Consider the following 19,373-nt stretch of genomic DNA (forward strand, 5'->3'; position numbering starts at 1 on the left):
AAACATGTTGATAGTGCTCAGTAAATGTAAATCTAATAACCATATTATTCACCAGGTTTGGGAAGGAAACAAGAGATTTTTATGGGGCTATGGTTATAATCCAGGGAACAAATAGCCCTTTTTACAGAGTTGCAATATAGGCTTTCCTCCCGCATTTATAACATGTCCTAGCTATTGCTACGATTACTCTGTCTCGGGTATTCGTGACACTTTATAATAAAGATAACTTTGTGGGAGAGAATAAAGCTTTCACTTTCTCCTGAACACCTGTCTCATCTTGAATTTTCAGGAGCAGCCAGAAAGAAGTCAAAGGTGTCCTTTCTTCTGGGCCTCTTGGAGAAAGATTTGTCATTTGATAACCACAGTCTGCTTTTCTGCCTCTCTTAGGTATTTGTCACATCAAGTAGTTCCTCTAAAGAGTGGTTCTGTACCTCTTGCCTGTATCTAAGAGTGACTGGCAACGGCTTGTTTCTCTCAACAAACTGTACATTCCGCTATTTTGATGAAACCAGTAATTCAGTGAAATTCATAGACATAATCATACCATTCTGTAGAAACATTAAATTTTGGAAAATCTGAGACAGGACAGAAAAAAAAAAAAAAAAACATTAGGTGGCTTTGGCTGAGGAACTAAAGCATGTGGAAATTGAGATGATTAAAGTAAAACCAGTTATCGCTTTAGGGACCAAAGAGCTTTCACATATGCTGGCTGTCTTACAGAACTAGGCATCTTGCGATTCTACAGGCTTGTCCCAAATATTTGCCGTGGCTCCTGATGGTTTCTATGCCAACAGCAGATTATTGTATTGTACTGGAACTAATTTTTTTCCAAACTACCAAGATGCTTTATTCATATCTCTGCTATGGTACTTGTAGGTTACCTTACAGATATTTGTGTATGTGCCTTATCAGTTCAGTTCAGTTCAGTCACTCAGTCATGTCCAACTCTTTGCAACCCCATGAACTGCGGCACTCCAGGCCTCCCTGTCCATCACCAACTCCCACTATTGTAAACTATTAAGATAAGGAACTTGCTTATGGCTTAGTATACCTTCAGTGAACTGTTTACTGTAGATGATCAACACATATTTGTTGATGGATGAGTGACTAGTTTTTTTGATCCAGTTTTGAATCCAGGACAGACACATGTAGCTTGTTACACTGAGTGTTTTAAAATTGCCCTTTTCTTGTTACCTTAAAGACTGCCATCATAGGCCAGTTTTTTTTAGATGAAAACTCATGATGTGGGTCAGGACCATTTTGTACTTTTGCCCTACATGCTCATCTGTGCATATGACCTCTATGCATGACCTCCATCAGTAATTTATACCAGATTGCTTCAAGAGATCACATATTGTAAGTGGGTTTGTAGTCTTCAGCTCTATTTTTTCTTAAATTTTTGTTTAGGAAAAATTCTTTACTTGTAGAGAAAAAGTGGTCTTATTCTTTTCCTCTGTTACACAATCCTCATACTTTTTGGAATTTTCTTTTATATATATATATATATGCAATTAATAAAAGAAACAGTTTCTTGAACACTAAGTTTCTATTGTTTTTGTTCTTTGTGTTGCTATAGTTCATTTGTAGTGTCTGGTCTTCCCTAGTGGCTCAGCGGTAAAGAATCCACCTGCCAATGAAAGAGACGTGTTCAATCCCTGCATTGGAAGATCCCCTGGAGGAAGGCATGACAACCCACTCCAGTATTCTTGCCTGGGAAATTCCATGGACAGAGGAGCCTGGTGGGCTACAGTCCATGGGATCACAAAAGAGTCAGATGTGACTTAGCAACTAAACAACATTTGTAGTGTCCTGCTAGTAAGACTTGTGAAAACATTTACTAACAGTAGGGGAAAAAACTCTAAAACTTGGACACACCAGTAGAACTACAAAAAAATAGCCAAAAAAGGTATTAAAATATAAAAATAATATTAACCACCATGAAAACCATGCTCCTGAGTGCTATTGATAAATATACTACTCTTCAGTTTAACTACCCGAGTGCTTTAATGCTCTTAATGCACATTGTTGTATGTATTTTAGTATCTAAAATTTACTTCACTCTGCTGATGTCATTATGCTTAGTGTTTTATTCTGTGAGACCGTGCCTGGCAAGAATTTTTCCACTTATGTTTCAGATTTCGGTGAGCTTACTTTGGTTTTGCCTCTCTCTATCTCTATGAACATCTGAACCTCAGGAGTAATTACCTTTCAATTGGCAATTGTACCTTGGCCATGCCATATGCTGACACTGCTTCTTTATAGCCCTGTATGGTTCACAGAAAGATTTGCCAAACTGAGATTCCCCCACAAAAGAACAGCTCCAGCTGTTCAAGGCAACAGTTTGGAACAATAAGACTTCAAGAATTTTGCCTTTATACAATTTATTTAAAATTAGTTGCTTCTTGAAAACGTGTATGCCTTCTCAGTCATGTGTGTGTGTGTGTGTGTGTGTGTATGTACCCATAAAGAATTTTCTAAAACATCCCCATATTTTAAAAAAGCATGTCTATAGGTCACACTGATGTTTGGCCTAGAATGAACCTAGATGTGTGAAGCCCCAATACAGGCACTCCAAAAATATTTATAGTGGTAATTTCTTGCCTGATTTCCTGCAAGGAAAATGATGGCACTTTGAAAATCAGAAAGCTATATTCTCACCTAAACTTTTGAGAACTTTCTATATTAAAAGTGAAAGTCGCTCAGTCGTGTCTGACTCTGCGACCCCATGGACTATTGCCCACCAGAATCCTCTGTCCATGGAATTCTCCAGACCAGAATATTGGAGTGGTATTCCAAGTGGTGTTCCAAGGGAACAGAAGGTAACTGTCCCCTTCTGCAGGGGATCTTCCCAACCCAGGGATTGAACCCAGGTCTCCCACATTGTAGGTGGATCCTTTGCCGTCTGAGCCACCAGGGAAGCCCTTCTATATTATTCCATGAGCCAATATGGATTTAATAATAAGGAAAGAAACTAAATGCTTTGTTATGCTGGATGTGAAATTAAACATAGGTTACATGCAATGTCTCCAATTCTGTAAATACTTATGTCAGTCATATCCGACTCTTTGGGACCCCATGGATGATACAGTCCATGGAATTCTCCAGGCCAGAATACTGGAGTGGGCAGTCTTTCTCTTCTCCAGGGGATCTTCCCAATCCAGGGATCGAACCCAGGTCGCATTGCAGGTGGATTCTTTACCAGCTGAGCCACAAGGGAAGCCCAAGAATACTGGAGTAGGTAGCCTATCCCTTCTCCAGCGGATCTTCCTGACCCAGGAATTGAACCAGGGTCTCCTGAATTGCAGGCAGATTCTTTACCAACTGAGTTATCAGGGAAGCCCAAATACTTACGTATCTTTTTTAAAATTAATCTTGCTATTTAGATGTGCTAGTGACTAATTCATAGTAACAAGCAAAATGAAAAAAAAATTAGACACAATCAACATTTTTGCATAACATAACACAATTTTATATATAAAATGCAATTCATATAATCACATTATAGAAATCAGGAAATGGGCAGATAGATACAAAAGTGTTCATATAATTGGCTCTTCTGTAATCTGCTTTTGTCACTCAATAACATATCATTAATCTTCTTATATATTCATAAATCAAACTAGTTTCAATGATAGCTCTTAAAAGGCTGTATAGTGTTTCCCTAAAGAAATGCCTCTTCATAAGCTACTTTTGATATGATAATATGGAGAACTTTTCCATATTAACTGAATAGTAAGGCAGTTTTCTGTTTGCTATTATCATAAACCGCACTCTTGTAACCATCCCTATACAAACATGTTTGAATGCATCCATAATCATTTCTTCAGGAAAAATTCCTAAATGTGAATTTGTAACTAGAAAATGTCAGAAATATATACTTTTTAAAGGTCTTTAATGTACATTGTCATACTTCTCTTAAATTTGAGAAAGAACCAAACTTTATATTTATTCTGAACATTTTTACTTAAAAATATTTTTAGTCAATTATTTTGAAGTGCTTCAGCATTTCAGACATTTTTGTTTATTCATCAAATATATCACCTCTCCTTTCAGCATGATGTAGTGTATAAACTTGGGAAGGATTCGTTACATTCTATAGAAAGTTGATCGTGACAACTCAAGGGCTTTGTTCTCTTTCTAGTACCTCTTCTAGGTCAGCAAGGCTATTTTCCCCCCTTTTGCAGTTAAGTTGTCCAATGAGTTTTGAAGTCACCTAATATTTGGAGAAGACTCTTGAGAGTCCCTTGGACTGCAAGGAGATCCAACCAGTCCATCCTAAAAGAGATCAGTCCTGGGTGTTCATTGGAAGGACTGATGCTGAAGCTAAAACTCCAATAGTTTGGCCACCTCATGCGAAGAGTTGACTCACTGGAAAAGACCTTGATGCTGGGAGGGGTTGGGGGCAGGAGAATAAGGGGATGACAGAGGATGAGATGGCTGGATGGCATCACCGACTCAATGGACATGAGTTTGGGTAAACTCCAGGAGTTGATGATGGACCGGGAGGCCTGGCGTGCTGCGATTCATGGGGTCGCAAAGAGTCAGACACGACTGAGCAACTGAACTGAACTGAACTGAATATTACTTTTATTCAGCTGATGTTTCTCCTACTTGCCCATAAGGATCTGGCCCATGATACAAATTGCCAAATGCCATAAGGAAATCAGTGTCTGATAGGAAAGGATTAAAAAAAAATCTTTTAAGTCCAAAGACCTGGACTTTCTTTCTTATTTCCACCCTTTACTAGATGGATAGTTTTCTTATTGAGATTCCACTGCCATCTCTAAAATAGAGGGCTTTCCTTAACTTATTTTTTCTATCATTTTTCAATTTTAGCAGCGGAACACCTTAAACTTTCTTTTTTTTTTCCCAAAAAAACCCAGGATACAACTCTTCCACAGAAGCAGCTTTTAATAACCACTGTCTAAGTCCTCTTACCTTCTCTTCAGTTCAGGACACCTGAGCATGGGCAGCACACATACACGTCAGATGCTTTGGGACTTCCCTGCTGGTGCAGTGGTTAAGATCGCCTCCCAATGCAGAAGTTGGGGGTTTGATCACTGATTGGGGAACTAAGATCCCACATGTCTCACGGTCAAAAAAACACAAAATGTCAAACAGAAACAATATTGTAACAGATTCAATAAAGACTTTTAAAACAGTCCCCATCATTAAAAATTCTAGAAAAGAATATCAAGTGCTTTAGACAGGAAGACAGTCTCAAAGATGTCACTTGAAGGTAACTTCAACAGAAAGACAAGCATCACACACACGTGCTCATCCACTGTGATGACACTGCCTTCACTAATTAATTCAGTTCATTTTTTGGCTTCTTCTGGACAACTGTTTGCCGTATAGGTTTGCGTCTAGATTTCTGGATTGGGGGTTATCCTTGAGGGATCAACTAAGTTATCATCTTCCTTAGGCTTCCTCTTTGGTCGTGACTCTTCAACTTGCTGCATGGTCCCCAGTCATAAGCCAAATGGGAAAATCAGTCTCACATCTTTAAAAATTAAAGTGACTTTGTGTAACTTGTAGCTATTGGCAAATCTGGAATTTGTCATTAACAGGAAATAATGTTTTCTGTGAACTTTCTAATCTGTAGTTATTCCCAACTCTGAAAGTATTTCCAGAGAGACATTCCATACTTTATAATAGTGACTTCATCATAGGATTAAGGTGTATAAGTTCTCCCAAGATGATTAATGCAAACAAGATTATTTTTAATAACTTCTTTATTATGTTGTAAGTTCTTTATATTTAAAGCTCATATATCACATATATACTCATCAAACCATTTCCACCCGTATATGTATATCATGGCAAAAATTGAAATGCTTATATAATAAAAAATAAATGTATCTTATGTATTTACATTGATGTGAAATGATTTTATCAATGTTTTAATAACACTGTTTCATGTTTTAGTATTTTCCCATAATACTGAGTTTGCTTAGCCATTGATTCTTATCAGCAGTTTTACTGGTGGTCGCTGTGGTTTTTCCCTCACATGAACTCCTTGACTGATAAATTCATGGCTTCCAATCACATTCACAAACAGTTTCATAGGCTGAGAAAAGAAAATGCCATCAAAGATCACCAGTTTATACTAATGCAATCATATTTGGGACTACACATAAAAATTCAAATCGAGCCCCTGTTTTTTAACGACTAGTATATAAAGTGATGTGTTTTCTTGGTTTCTCATTTGAACTCCCAGTTTTTGATTTATGATAATCTTATTCCGAAATACCTATTTTTCAGCCATCCTTTGAGCAATATTTTAAAGTTACTGAGTGCATATAGAGTAGTTTATAACCTTCATAATGTTGAGAGAAAGCATTTTCTCTTTTAAGACATACTCTTCTACACCAACTTCTTACAGCAAAAACATATATACATATATATATAATGTTAGTAATATTCACACTAGAGTTTTTACTGTGAACCCTGCATGAATTTGAGGCTGTGCTGTGAAGTCATCTGTCAGGCTTTATGAGGTAAATAGGTTACAGAAACGGAAGCACATAACAAACATAATGTTTCTTATAGGAGGCACTTCATTCTGGCTATCAGTGTGGTTAGACTCTAAAGAATTCTTCAAATTAAATGAAAGTCTTGCCTCGGAACTGATTCAAATAAAATGAATAGCAAGAGAAAATGTGTTTTAATTTTTAATATTTTTCTTCCTTTGGTATTCCCCACCCCCGAACCCCTCCAACCTATTTAATGGCAGGCTTCATTTACATAAAGCATGATGTTTCCAGAGCTGTTTAAATAAGGCTACATCTTGCGGGGTGCGGGTGAGGGGGTTGTTTTCTGTGAAACTAAAGAGCTAATCTGAACTCCAAATGCCACCTTAAAGATAACATTATGGAAAAGTAACTGGCTTTTACTATTCTGGAAAAAGCAATTCGCTATCACAGTATAACTACGCACAGGTATGATCTGATGGATGGATTCATGTTTGACATTTAAACCTTATCAAATGCTCTAAGACAGCTTTCAGGGGGAGAAAACACTTCCCACCAAACAGAAAATACATTTTTTCCTAGACAGACATGGATAAATACTGTATGGTAGGACTAAATGTTTAACTTTTTTCCACCTTTAAATTAATGGTTCCTTATTGGAGTAATTGTCATGTAAGTGGAGTTTTATAGAAAACACAAGAAATCATGTTTTTAACCTTTATAATTTTTTTAACACTTGGATTATTTCTTGCTTGTTTACAAAAGCAAATAATTAGTTTGAACTTCAATGAGCCAAAAGGGAAAATATAGTCTCCCAAAATTTTGAAAATAGTTTTTCCCCAGAAATGGATAAAAGTTTTTTAGTAGGAAAAAAAAAATGTAGTTTATTAAATAATATGTAAATGTTTTTGCCCAGCATCAGAATAATGTTACCTAGAGATGCAATAGCCATATGATTTTTAAATGAGACAGCAAGACCAATATATATTTCCCTTATATACTTTGTTGAATTGATATTCGAAGAAATAAAATAGGTTTCCTGTTAGTCTTTTATCGACATGTCAGTTTCATTTCTTGTAGTATCACTTGGCTCAGCCATCTTTAAAAATTGACAGAACGGTTGAGACTCTGAAGTGAATTTTGGGAATCCCAAGAGAAACATACAAAAAAAGATATTTAAAAAATTTCTAGATATCTATATGTAAGTCTAACATTTATCTAAAGCTTATAACCAATTATTGAGGCTGGGTAGAGTATGAGTTCAAGACCTGGTATTCTTGTTTACAAAATTTCTTGACTGTTAAGTATTATTTTCCTGCAAGTATTAATTGTATTTCTTTTTAGTAAAATTGTGTTTTCCTGTTTAAAGAACACACAAACATTTAAAATGTAGTAACATTCTACCCCAATTAATAAATGATTTTAAAATGCACCCTCTTCAGATTCATGGTAGAATTTTGCGTTCATTTGTCTCTTAAATGTTGAAAGCATAGATCCATGTGTTCCAGATTTATGATGTACTTTATTAAATGGTGCAGCATCTGCAGTGACTCCTTCAGGATGGAAAATATTCAGCTAGGAGACACTAGTCTCCAGCTCCCTTCATTCATTAAAAACCATATACCAGGATGGAGACTCAGCTGCCAGATGACTGACTGCCTTTAGGGGGTACATATGTGATTTCCTCAAAAATGCTTAATAGTGTACCTTGTCAAAAAGTCCCTCAGTCCCCTTTTAATGTGTTTATTCCTCCACATATTTCATTATATTTTTCCCATTGCCTACATCCATCCTTGCTTTACTATCGCTCATATAATCTAAAACTCTAGTGTACTTTTCATGAAAATATAAGGAATACAACAAGCATAAATAGCGAAAGGACTGTTGGGGAGGTTTTCTATTATCCAAAGAATGCATGCCTGCATGCTAAGTCACTTCAGTTGTGTCCGACTCTTTGCAGCCTTACGGACAGTAGCCCGTCAGGCTCCTCTGTCCATGGGATTTTCCAGGCAAGAATACTGGAGTGAGTTGCCATCCCCTCCTCCAGGGGATCTTCCCAACCCAGAGATCGAACCCACATCTCATATGTCTCCTGCATTGGCAGGAGGATTCTTACCACGAGCACGACCTGAGAAGCCCTGTCCAAGAAACAGTCTTATTAACTTACTGTAATTAAACTACTACCAAGCACTTCAGACTGTCTTGGCTTCTGAAACTCAAACAATTAAGTCTCCGGAGGTTAGTAACTGTCTTATTGAATTATATGGTTGTATTTCTTAATAATGATCTGAATTTAAGTTCAGAATACCCATTTATTCATTAAACCTTTATTGCATATATTGATCTTTGTATTGACACCATAATGACTTTAACATAATGAAGAAGACAACATAGTCCCTGCTCTCACAGGCTTATAGTGGGAAAAACAGGCATTAAACAAATAATTATAAATATAATCATGTTATAGAAAGGAAAATGGCATGTGTCAAGAAAGCATCTGAGATTCAAGGGTCTATACTTGCCCTGAAAATACTTTCCTTGAAGGCTACATGGATGAAACCAGGTATGAAGTCTATTTTGGTCTAAAGCATGAGATGGAATCTAGTCCTGTACCTAAACAGATTAATCAGCAGACCATCTAGTTTGACATAAGAGGTGCAAAAGCCAGTAAAATATCCAAATCAATTTCCAAACCTTATGAATACTTTTTCCAAATCTCCCAACTGTCTTTGTTTCTGTTGTTAAGGCGGTAAAATCTATTGTTTAAATGTTATCCAGGAGGCATTTTCCTCATCTTTAAACCAATGAAACTGAATAGATTGTGAGAAAAAAAAGTGGCCAAGTTTTATGTAAGATTGACTGGGATTAGAGTGGACAGCTCTGTGTGTGTGTGTGTGTGTGTGTGTGTGTGTGTTTTGTTATTGTCATCTTGTTTTTTTATCACTAATGCCTATCTTCTGCTTTGTCATCACCTGTGTCTCCCAGAGTGCAAAAACGTATGTAACCATGGTCTTCAATTAGCTCCTATTTTGGTGGGAAGAGTAGTTTGAGGATCTTGTGTCAAGAAACATGCAGGATTAGGGGAAGTTCCTGCTGTATAACCATTTGTCTATTACACTATCTCATTAATTCAGATCAAGTTTCCATTGCAATGGGACCTCCCTGATAGCTCAGTTGGTAAAGAATCCGCCTGCAATACAGGAGACCCCGGTTTGATTCCTGGGTCGGGAAGATCCCCTGGAGAAGGGATAGACTACCCTCTCCAGTATTCTTGGGCTTCCCTTGTGGCTTGGCTGGTAAAGAATCTGCCTGCAATGTGAGAGACCTGGGTTTGATCCCTGGGTTGGGAAGATCTCCTGGAGAGGAGAAAGGCTACCCACTCCAGTATTGTTGCCTAGAGAATTCCATGGACGGTATAGTCCATGGCGTCGCAAAGAGTCGGACACGACTGAGCGACTTTCGCTTCACTCCATTGCAGTGGACTAGGAGTTTGTGACCACAGATTCTGAAGGAATCAGTGTTGAAACTTCTAGCATGGCTGTTGTACTCTTTATACTGAATGGAAATAAGTCTCTGGTGCCATGTTTATTTGTCCCTTTGGGAAATGTATGCTTGCCTCAACCTCTCTGATATAATTTATGTGCTTTGATGACTTCTGGGCAACTAGTCAAATTCAGTCCTTCTCTGTCAGTCAGTCAACCATTTAATCATTCTTTCTTCCATTTAACCCATAATTTTGAACACTAAATATACTTTGTGTTTAGTTCTGTGCAAAAAATACTTCTTAGGATCCCTAACATGGATGGAGCTTGCCATCTTATAGGGAAATAAGACATGTCTGACAAGGAAGTTAAGTAGCTAGTTAAGGAACTAATGACTTGAATTTAGTAGCCAAGATCCCTGTGACATGGAGTGATTAAAAATTAAAGTTAAACTTAAGTGAAACATCTGATTCTTGAAAGATGGGCAAAAGTTACATGGAGAGGAAAGAAAGGGAACTCCATGGAGGGAGAAACATTTGCAGCAAAACTTGACTTGGGCATATCCAGGAAGCAGAAATATAAACAAATATGGTATATATTACCTGGAATATGTTAGATGCTTAATGAAAGAATGAATAAATGCATGTATGTAAACAGGAACTGGAAGAAAGTTTAGAAAGGGGAATTGTCAATAAAGTTTTAACTGAGAAGACTTCATAAACAACATGATTGACAGAGAGCTATAAGATAATAAAAAGGCCTGACGAGGTCATTTCACATACAGTCAAAGACAACCAATTTTCATCTGACATCAATTTTACTTGTGTCTGCCAAAGTTTTGGAGGAAATGGAAATTCAAACTATTTATCTAGTGAATATAAATATTAGGACAACATATGTTAATTAAGAAATGTTTTTCAGCCAACCGTGCTTACGTATTTCTGATTATATAGAAGTTACAGGTTAATCAAGTAGTTTGGAAAATAATAAATTAGATTATTTCACAGGTTAAGTAGTATTGTCAGGCTCTCACAGTTGCACTAATACATCAATTTTACCTCTGAAAATAATATGTGTAGTCACACAAATTTCTTCACCTTCAACCTCCAGCTATGAATCTGAGATTGCTGATGAAATTTGTGTCCAAAAGCTTCCTTCATTTTCCTGAACTATCTATATGATTTAAGTACTTGCTTGTTTTTTTAAAGTGAGTTAGGAATCTTTAGCACTCAATTAAAAATCATTATTCAATTAACTCTCCAACCTTAAAAAAAAATTAATGGCTTCATGAATCACAATTAAGACTTCTAGTTTTGGGTACATAAAAAAGCAAACATTCAGTTAGTCTCAGATCTATTTTAGATACTCTAGTGATTCATTTTTCATCTTTCTCATAATTTGTCTCAAATTTCTGGGCTCTTTTTATTGCTGAGTCTCTAGGGGTGTGAAATTTTTTGTCATAATACAAAAATGACATGGAAACACATCAAATGTAGACTGTATTTTTGAATGAAAACATACTATACCCCCTGCTACCATTTTAAAGCTCTTCTGTAAAGAAATGACCAGATGTTCAAAAATAGAAAGTTGGTAAATCTTTTACTCATCCTTAACCTTTACATTTTTCTACTGCTATTTGATCTGAGCCAGAGCATTGTGATCGTAACTTATGTATTCAGAAGTATTACACGGACTTTCCTCCCAAAGGTTTTGTTTACACAAAGTTTCTTTATGGTTTTTGGTAAAACTTGGATACTGTATAAAAAGGAATGCAGAAGAGGTATCAGCATGAAAAAATATTAAGGGTAAATAAAGATAGTGTGGAGAAAAGAAATAAAATGTTTTTTAATCCACTGTAAACTGGATTATAATGAAGAAATCTCATATTGGTACAAGTGGCTTTTTGTTAGATTGGGCCCTGTTCTTGGTCATAGCTAAGGGAAAAGCTCATCTTGGTCTCTTTTTTTAAAATTCCTATCCCAAATATCCACTCATGAAAGAACAGAAAGATCTTTCCTGGAATAAAGATCTAAGCAGATTTATTTTATTTTTGTGATTTCTTTTTTAAATTAACCAAAACAACTGGCCAACAATGTCTTAGACTTCTTGCTAAGAACCCTAACATTAATTTCTCTACTTAGAAGTCCATCTTCCAAATAACCTGGAATATGCACTTTACCACCAGAAAACAAGGACTGGAATCATTTGTTTGTAAAATATGATAAGCAAAATAAAAAATAAACTATGCATTTCTAACTACTTCTTCTTCTGGACTTTTATAAGTATTATATTTCTTAAAGCAACAACTAACTATTTTCTTTTCCTGAAATGAAATTTTCTTTTTCATAAAATTCAAAACATTATTTTAACTATGGGGGTGGAAACTAGAGGGAAAAAACCTGAGAATTAGCTTTTAAAACATGTATCTTTTAAAAAAAGTATTTATTTTTAATTGAAGGATAATTGCTTTATAGTATTGTGTTGGTTTCTACCAAATATTGACATGAGTAAGTCATATATATGTTTTAATCATTTTTTTTCACACTTTTTTTGTTCTCAGGCCAGTTGTTTAAAATTTTAAAATTATTTGGGTAAAAATTTGGTAGAGTAGAAGACCTCTTGCCATGTTAAAATGTTATAACTTTTGATTGGTTCTTTTCAACAGCCGTTTCTTCTCTTCCTAAACTAAGTTCATAGTTTTGACCCACTACTGTTTGGCGTATCAATTGTTGCTCTTACGCGATCTTCATTACAAATAATTTTTCTCCTTTAGCTCTCCTTAGCCATTCATACATCGTATCCTCAGCCTACTCTGGAACTTCCAAAGATACACGTTCATACCTGCAGTGATACCAGCTGCAAAATTCCAGTTTACTCCTCTTAATGCTCCAACATTCTGAAATGTCTTTGCTGTATTTCCCCTTCTGCATCTTTGCTTGGGCTATTTACGATACACTAAGTCACTTCAGTCGTGTCCGACTCTGTGTGACTCCATAGACGGTAGCCTACCAGGCTCCCCCATCCCTGGGATTCTCCAGGCAAGAACACTGGAGTGGGTTGCCATTTCCTTCTCCAATGCGTGAAAGTGAAAAGTGAAAGTGAAGTCACTCTGTCGTGTCCGACTCTTAGCGACCCCATGGACTGCAGCCTACCAGGCTCCTCCGTCCATGGGATTTTCCAGGCAAGAGTACTGGACTGGGGTGCCATTGCCTTCTCCAGCTTGGGCTGTTTACTGTAATGTAAACTTTAGGGGCTTGAATTTCTGTTCCTCTACTTGAACAATGGCTCCTCCGAGCCTCTGCTGCTTATCTCTAAAAACTGAAGAAAATTAATAAGGACCTTAATAATTTGCTTGGGCATCATGCATATATACTCCTGAGAACAGCACTTGGCAAGTAATGAGTTTTCCACAAGTAGTGGCTGCTACATGCCTTCTAGACTCCCTGCCGCCACCAATCATTTTTAGAAATCCTACTCATCTTCCAAACCAAGTTTATTTCCCACGTTCTCCATGAGCCTTTATATGATCAGTTATCAGAAGCACGTATGTGGCTTGTCCCGTTTTCTTTTCCTCTGTGTAGTATCATCCCCCCAACTAAAGCACAGGGAAGAACACATCCTGTCTTTTAGCACCATGTTTTGCACATTTTGTGTTGATTAATAGCTAAAAGTGCTACTTGTCATAACAGTTTATCAGTGTTGTCCAAGCCAAGAATATGGATGGCAGCAGGCTACCCAAACAGCTGTTTCAGGAGGAGCTTAAGTGCAGTGAGCAGAGGAGGTTTACACAAACCACCTCAGAAAATGGGGCCGAGCCCTGGAGTGCTAAGTCACCATGTCTGATAGATTACAGCGGATACAAGGAGCAGAAATGGGGAGTCCCATTTTAAACAAAGATTTTGAGTAGGTGATGAGGTTACAGAGAACTACATGAGTGCTCAGGCGTGTCTGACTCTTTGCGACGCCAGGGACTGTACCCCTCCAGCCTTCTCTGTCCACAGAATTTTCCAAGCAAGAATACTGGAGTGGGTTGCCATTTCCTCCTCCAGGGAATCTTCCCCACCCAGGGATCCAACCCTCCTCTCCTACATTGGCAGGAGGATATTTTACCACCGCGCCACCTGGAAAACCCAAAGAGAAATGCACACAGGAAAAAAACCTTGCAAAGAGTAACTGCAGCTGCAAAAAAGAGGCATCTTTATGAAAACATATTGTGGTAAGGAGTGCTGGTCACAAATCAGTCTCCTCCACATCTGCACCACAAAGAGCTATCACGTTAGTGATGTGATCATCCACAGAGGTTAAAAGACAATGCATGACGGTAGCCTATTATGATCTATCAGGAGAGAAAATAATGTTCTATTTTTGGAATGGTCTGGTACAATTTCTACACTCTTGGAATGGTAATACTTTTCTTTTTAGTTTAAAATGTTTACTTTAACTATCTTTCGTTTTAAATTTGTATTAGTTTTTATAAGAATTTATATTTCTGTTTCTCTAAATACCAAGGGACCAAGGGAAAACTTCTGGGGGTTATCTTTCTTTCCTGCCATAGTGTGTATCTGAGCAATTATTTATTTAGAAATCACTTGGTATTGTGGAAACAAACTGAGTGCTGAGGTCCACAGGGAACTGGATTCAAATCATAGTTTTGCTTCTTGTTGTATATTCCTGGATAAGTAGTTTAACCTTAATAAACTTCTCCATTAAACCTTATAGGGATGTTTCAATGATTATTAATGCTTTATTAAAAAATAGCCATAGGAGTACCTAACCCATATCAGGTACTTGAGAAAAGTAACTATTATTATAATAGATGGTTATGAGAAATTCATTAATTTTCCAGCCAGTCATATTGGTAAAAACACCAAGACAAATTATAATTAATCCACTATAATTATCTCAGAAACCACAGTTTTCTAAATAAGAATAATCAGGTTTTAGGGTCAAATGCATTATTTGTTCAACTCACATCTAATTCTGAGAAACATTTATTTGAATCAAGCAAGACGATAGAAGCTAAATTAAGGAATAACTAAGTTTTTGGTTTCACCACATGGAAGTATGACAAATAGCTGTTTTCTCTTGATCCCTCAATATGAGGGATCAAGTTTAATGACCTAATGAATGAATACAGTCAAGGGTTCTCTTTTCTATGTTTTAAGCCAAGACTGAGAAATAGGAGTTGATACAAGTAGCAAGAGACCTCAACAAGGAAAACAGTCAAGAATGAAAAATGGAGATGAAGGACCAAGAAGAGATGTAAAGGATCTCACCCACAGATTGTGGTTTTCATAAGGGATAGTTTACTCCTCTGAGAGAATGTCAGAAACTTAAAATCAATAAATATTAGAACACTCAATTTTTGATCCTTAGTATTATTTCAGAGACTATTACTATTAGAAATCTTCAGCTGCAAGCAACAAAAACCAGTTTGGTAGTTTTAACAGACAAAAGGAAAGTTTATTTGTAAGGATCCCAAGGTGTTCCAAAACCCCAGGGCAAGAATTAAGCCTGGCTCCTGAGATAAAGACAAAGAGTTTCCCTCCCTCTCCCTTGCTCTCTGCCTGGCTCTCACTCATCCCCTTCCTTCTCTCAATGGATCATCACCATTGTCATTCTTTTGGCAAAGCATCTTTCTCAATTACTCAGTCCACCTACTGCAAAATTCCATGGTGCCAGGCTTCTCATCCTCTGTCTTTAAGAGACCAGCTTTTAGTCCAGTTAGATACTGCCAGTCTCAATTCGGGCCTCCCAGAGAAGGAACTCCAACTGGCAAATTTCCAGCGTGTGCTAAATAACATATTATATCCAAGAATCAAGTGATATTGATGGAACAAATGCTGATGACACAGTCTTTCAGGGAACTTTTCATTTACAAATTCGCTACTCAGTATTCTAAATCCCACATTTATGGAGATACCACTAAGACCATCACTGTATGTGACACATAGCTTTCCATGGATAATATTTTTTTCAGTGAAAATTGTCATCATTGCCAGATACTTAAGATGGTTGAGTCACCACATTGATGTTTTCTTCACATAGAAAAGCTTTCAGATTAAGTTTTCAGGTAAAACATAGAAAATACAGAGGGAGGTGTATGTTTCAATGGCTTTTACATCTCCAGCCCCACCTCAGTGAAGCTCCACTTCAGTGTTTTTGTTCTCCCATTTAGCTCCTCTGCCCATGAAATTTTCCAAGAATACTGCAGTGGGGTGCCATTTCCTCCTCCAGGGGATCTTCCCACCACAGGGATTGAACTCATTCTCCTATGTCGCCTGTATTGGCAGGGGGGTTCTTTACCACTGAGCCCCCAGGGAAGCCCATATGCAAACAGTGGTGATAAAACTATGATAAAATGAAGAGTGATAAAATGGAGGATTCATTGGTAGCTTTTTAAAAAAATGAAAGAGCTGATTCTAGTAAGGCTTTTTTTTTTTCCCCTGACCATGATATGTATAGTCATAAGTTGGTCAGTCGTGTCCGACTCTTTGTGACCCCATGGACTATAACCTACCAGGCTCCTCCGTCCATGGGATTTTCCAGGCAAGAATACTACAGTGGGTTGCCATTTCCTTCTCCAGATCTTCCCAACCCAGGGATTGAACCCAGGTCTCCCACATTGTAGGCAGACGCTTTACCATCTGAGCCACCAGGGAAGTCATGATATGTATGCTGCTGCTAAGTCGCTTCAGTCGTGTCCGACTCTGTGTGACCCCATTGACGGAAGCCCACCAGGCTCCCCCGTCCCTGGGACTCTCCAGGCAAGAACACTGGAGTGGGTTGCCATTTCCTTCTCCAATGCATGAAAGTGAAAAGTGAAAGGGAAGTCGCTCAGTTGTGTCCGACTCTTAGTGACCCCATGGACTACAGCCTACCAGGCTCCTCCATCCATGGGATTTTCCAGGCAAGAGTACTGGAGTGGGGTGCCATTGCCTTCTCCCAAGATATGTATAGACTCCACTTATTTTTAGTTTACTAGTCAGTTTGTTTGGAATGACTGTCAAAAATTCATATTCAAAGACATTTATTCAATATACACATGGAGATGAGAGCAAGAGTTCATTTTCCAATTTTTGTCTGTGATTTGGTGAGAGTACAAGGAGGAGAAATTAAGTAAGAAGGATTAGACCCTTCCTTTTTAAAAGAAAATAAAAATCTATAAATTCCTTGAAGGAAATTTAGAGTTTGAAATATTAGGTAAGATCCACAACCCTTCAATTAGTAGAAATAAATACTTTCAAAGACATGTGCTCAGACACATGTTACAATCCTTTATTTTATTTAAATTTTCTTAATAATAATATTTAACAACCCAAAAGTCTCCTCACTGTTCTAATACTTCAGTGACCTAGCAGTCTTGTCACTACACTATGATGCAAAAGTAGAATTTTCTCCTCTATTTTTGATGGGTTAGATTGTGGTGTTATTCAGGTTTTTGTCTAATTCTAGTTCTCCACCTAACCTTAAAGACAATCTGTACTCCTTAATCACCGGCTATTAGAAAAGTATGTGCTGCTGCTAAGTCGCTTCAGTCGTGTCCTACTCTGTACGACCCCATAGACGGCAGCCCAACAGGCTCCCCCGTCCCTGGGATTCTCCAGGCAAGAACACTGGAGTGGGTTGCCATTTCCTTCTCCAATTAGAAAAGTATAGTGTTTTAAATAGTAGATTTTCATCACTCTCTGCAGAAACCTGTATAGTTGGAATTTTCCTCTATCAAATCATCCTTGGGATATCACTGCAGTTTTTAACTTTATTAAGATTTATAGATGAAGAAGTAGACAGAGGTTAATAATTCATTCAAGGTCACTCAGGAAGGGAAAGGTAAGACCAGACTAATCTAGACCTTTGAGGTTATAACTCTATTTAGTAACTGCATCAGATCAAATAGATTTACTTGCCTACAGATAAATAATCAATATCAGAATTAAGAAGTAATTTACAGCTCGATCAGAGCATATAACAGCAATCCCTTCTCAAGTGTAATTTTACAAGAATAACAGATGTTTTTACTGTCTAAGAGAAGAAACAAACATGTATGAAATCCTTTGGTGGGCGGTTAGGATCATTTGCAGAGAGTGAAACTATAAGGCAAAAAAATCTTATGCCCCAAGAAGATTTTTCTCCATAAAGATTAGCCATTTTAAAAGTTTTATCACAGCAGTTTGAAGCCACAAAGATTTCTGCCTAAAGGTAAAGGAAGATTAACCAAGTATGACCAACAGTTCTGCCAATAACTCAGATTAAAAGAGAAAGGAATAAATTGCAGGCTTCATAAATACTTTCAGTATGTCAAGGTCAGATAAGGACAAGGGTTTGAACAGAAATGCTTTTGGAAGTCTGAGTAGTTATGATACTATGTGATTAAAGCACAAATGAGGGCACCTACTGTATTTTGGAAGTGACAGATCGTGTTCTGATTAAACTGCAGAGTCCCTGGGTAATGCAGTGAATAAATCTACAGCCACTGTGAAATGGAGGCTGAAAAGTAACTGCAGCCCCGTGGGTTTCTCTTTATGTTTCCAGCATTTACACTTGTTTGTGTTTGCAGTAATAAAATAGTGGTGGTGGCAATGATGAGGCTCTTAACTCTTTCCCTCTGCTTTCTTTTTCTTCTTAGAACCTTTCATTACCCGAGTATCTGTATATTAACTGTATTTCCCACTAGAATAAAAGTCATACAAAGGCATGCACTTGAGTGTTTTGTGCACAATTATGTTTTCAGGGTCTAAGGCTGTGCCTGACACACAGTAATTTCTGCTGAACAGATGAGTGAAACTTACGCTTTTTTGGAGAAATAAAAGTGTGTTAGCCATTTGAAAGTCTGATAGGCGCCCTCTGCAAAGAAAATGCTAAAACGATAGAAAACACATGATAGTTGAAGCAAAACACAGAGTGTGGTATTGACCTTATTCTGAGGCTTATTATGGAGAATTCAGCGAGGGTGAGTATTATGTCATTTTCATTTTCATAGAACACTGTGGACTCGATAAGGAAAGAAAAGTAAAAAAAACAAAATGAAAAGCAACATGAAAGAGCAGAAAACAGCACTGCAGATATTAGTTTCATTGAAAAAGAAGTGATAACTCTTAAAAGACAAGCCTCAGTGGAAATCATTCTTGAGAAAACTATGAGTAACAAATGGGACTTTCCAGCTGATCCAGTTCTCACAATGAAGTCCACTGATATCATTCTATCTGATCAAGTCCTGTTTGAAAGGGCTGACCTCTCTTTAGTTATCAGTGTCACCCTCTTTGATGTGACCCATGATGGAGTGCTCAGATAGACGGAATGGAAGTGAAGGGGTTATAGGGAAAAAATTCTTGAAGTCAAACTTCTTAACCTTTGGTTTAGAAGCAGCTTTATACACAGAGTGACTTTCAAGCTGTCTTTCTGATGCCTCCCAGTTTCC

The 19,373-nt window shown here is 37.4% G+C and overlaps 1 protein-coding gene across 6 annotated transcripts in view; it reads left to right on the top strand.

The window, feature by feature from the left end:
* Positions 1–19,373, top strand: part of GPC6 (glypican 6) — a 1,234,490-nt gene that overhangs the window by 678,062 nt on the left and 537,055 nt on the right. The window contains exon 4 of one of the 6 annotated variants that reach the window (XM_086330194.1): positions 290–8,266. The exons of the other annotated variants lie outside the window; for them this stretch is intronic. Within the exon in view, the coding sequence (XP_086186320.1) occupies positions 290–448 (159 nt within the window). The 3' untranslated portion in view covers positions 449–8,266. Of the gene's footprint in view, positions 1–289; positions 8,267–19,373 lie in introns of those variants that run through there. 6 annotated transcript variants of the gene reach the window in all.

The sequence above is a fragment of the Bos grunniens genome, chromosome 12 (assembly GCF_055505025.1).
Source record: "Bos grunniens cultivar Pamir isolate PY7600 chromosome 12, Bosgru_T2T1.0, whole genome shotgun sequence".
Taxonomy (NCBI): Eukaryota; Metazoa; Chordata; class Mammalia; order Artiodactyla; family Bovidae; genus Bos; species Bos grunniens.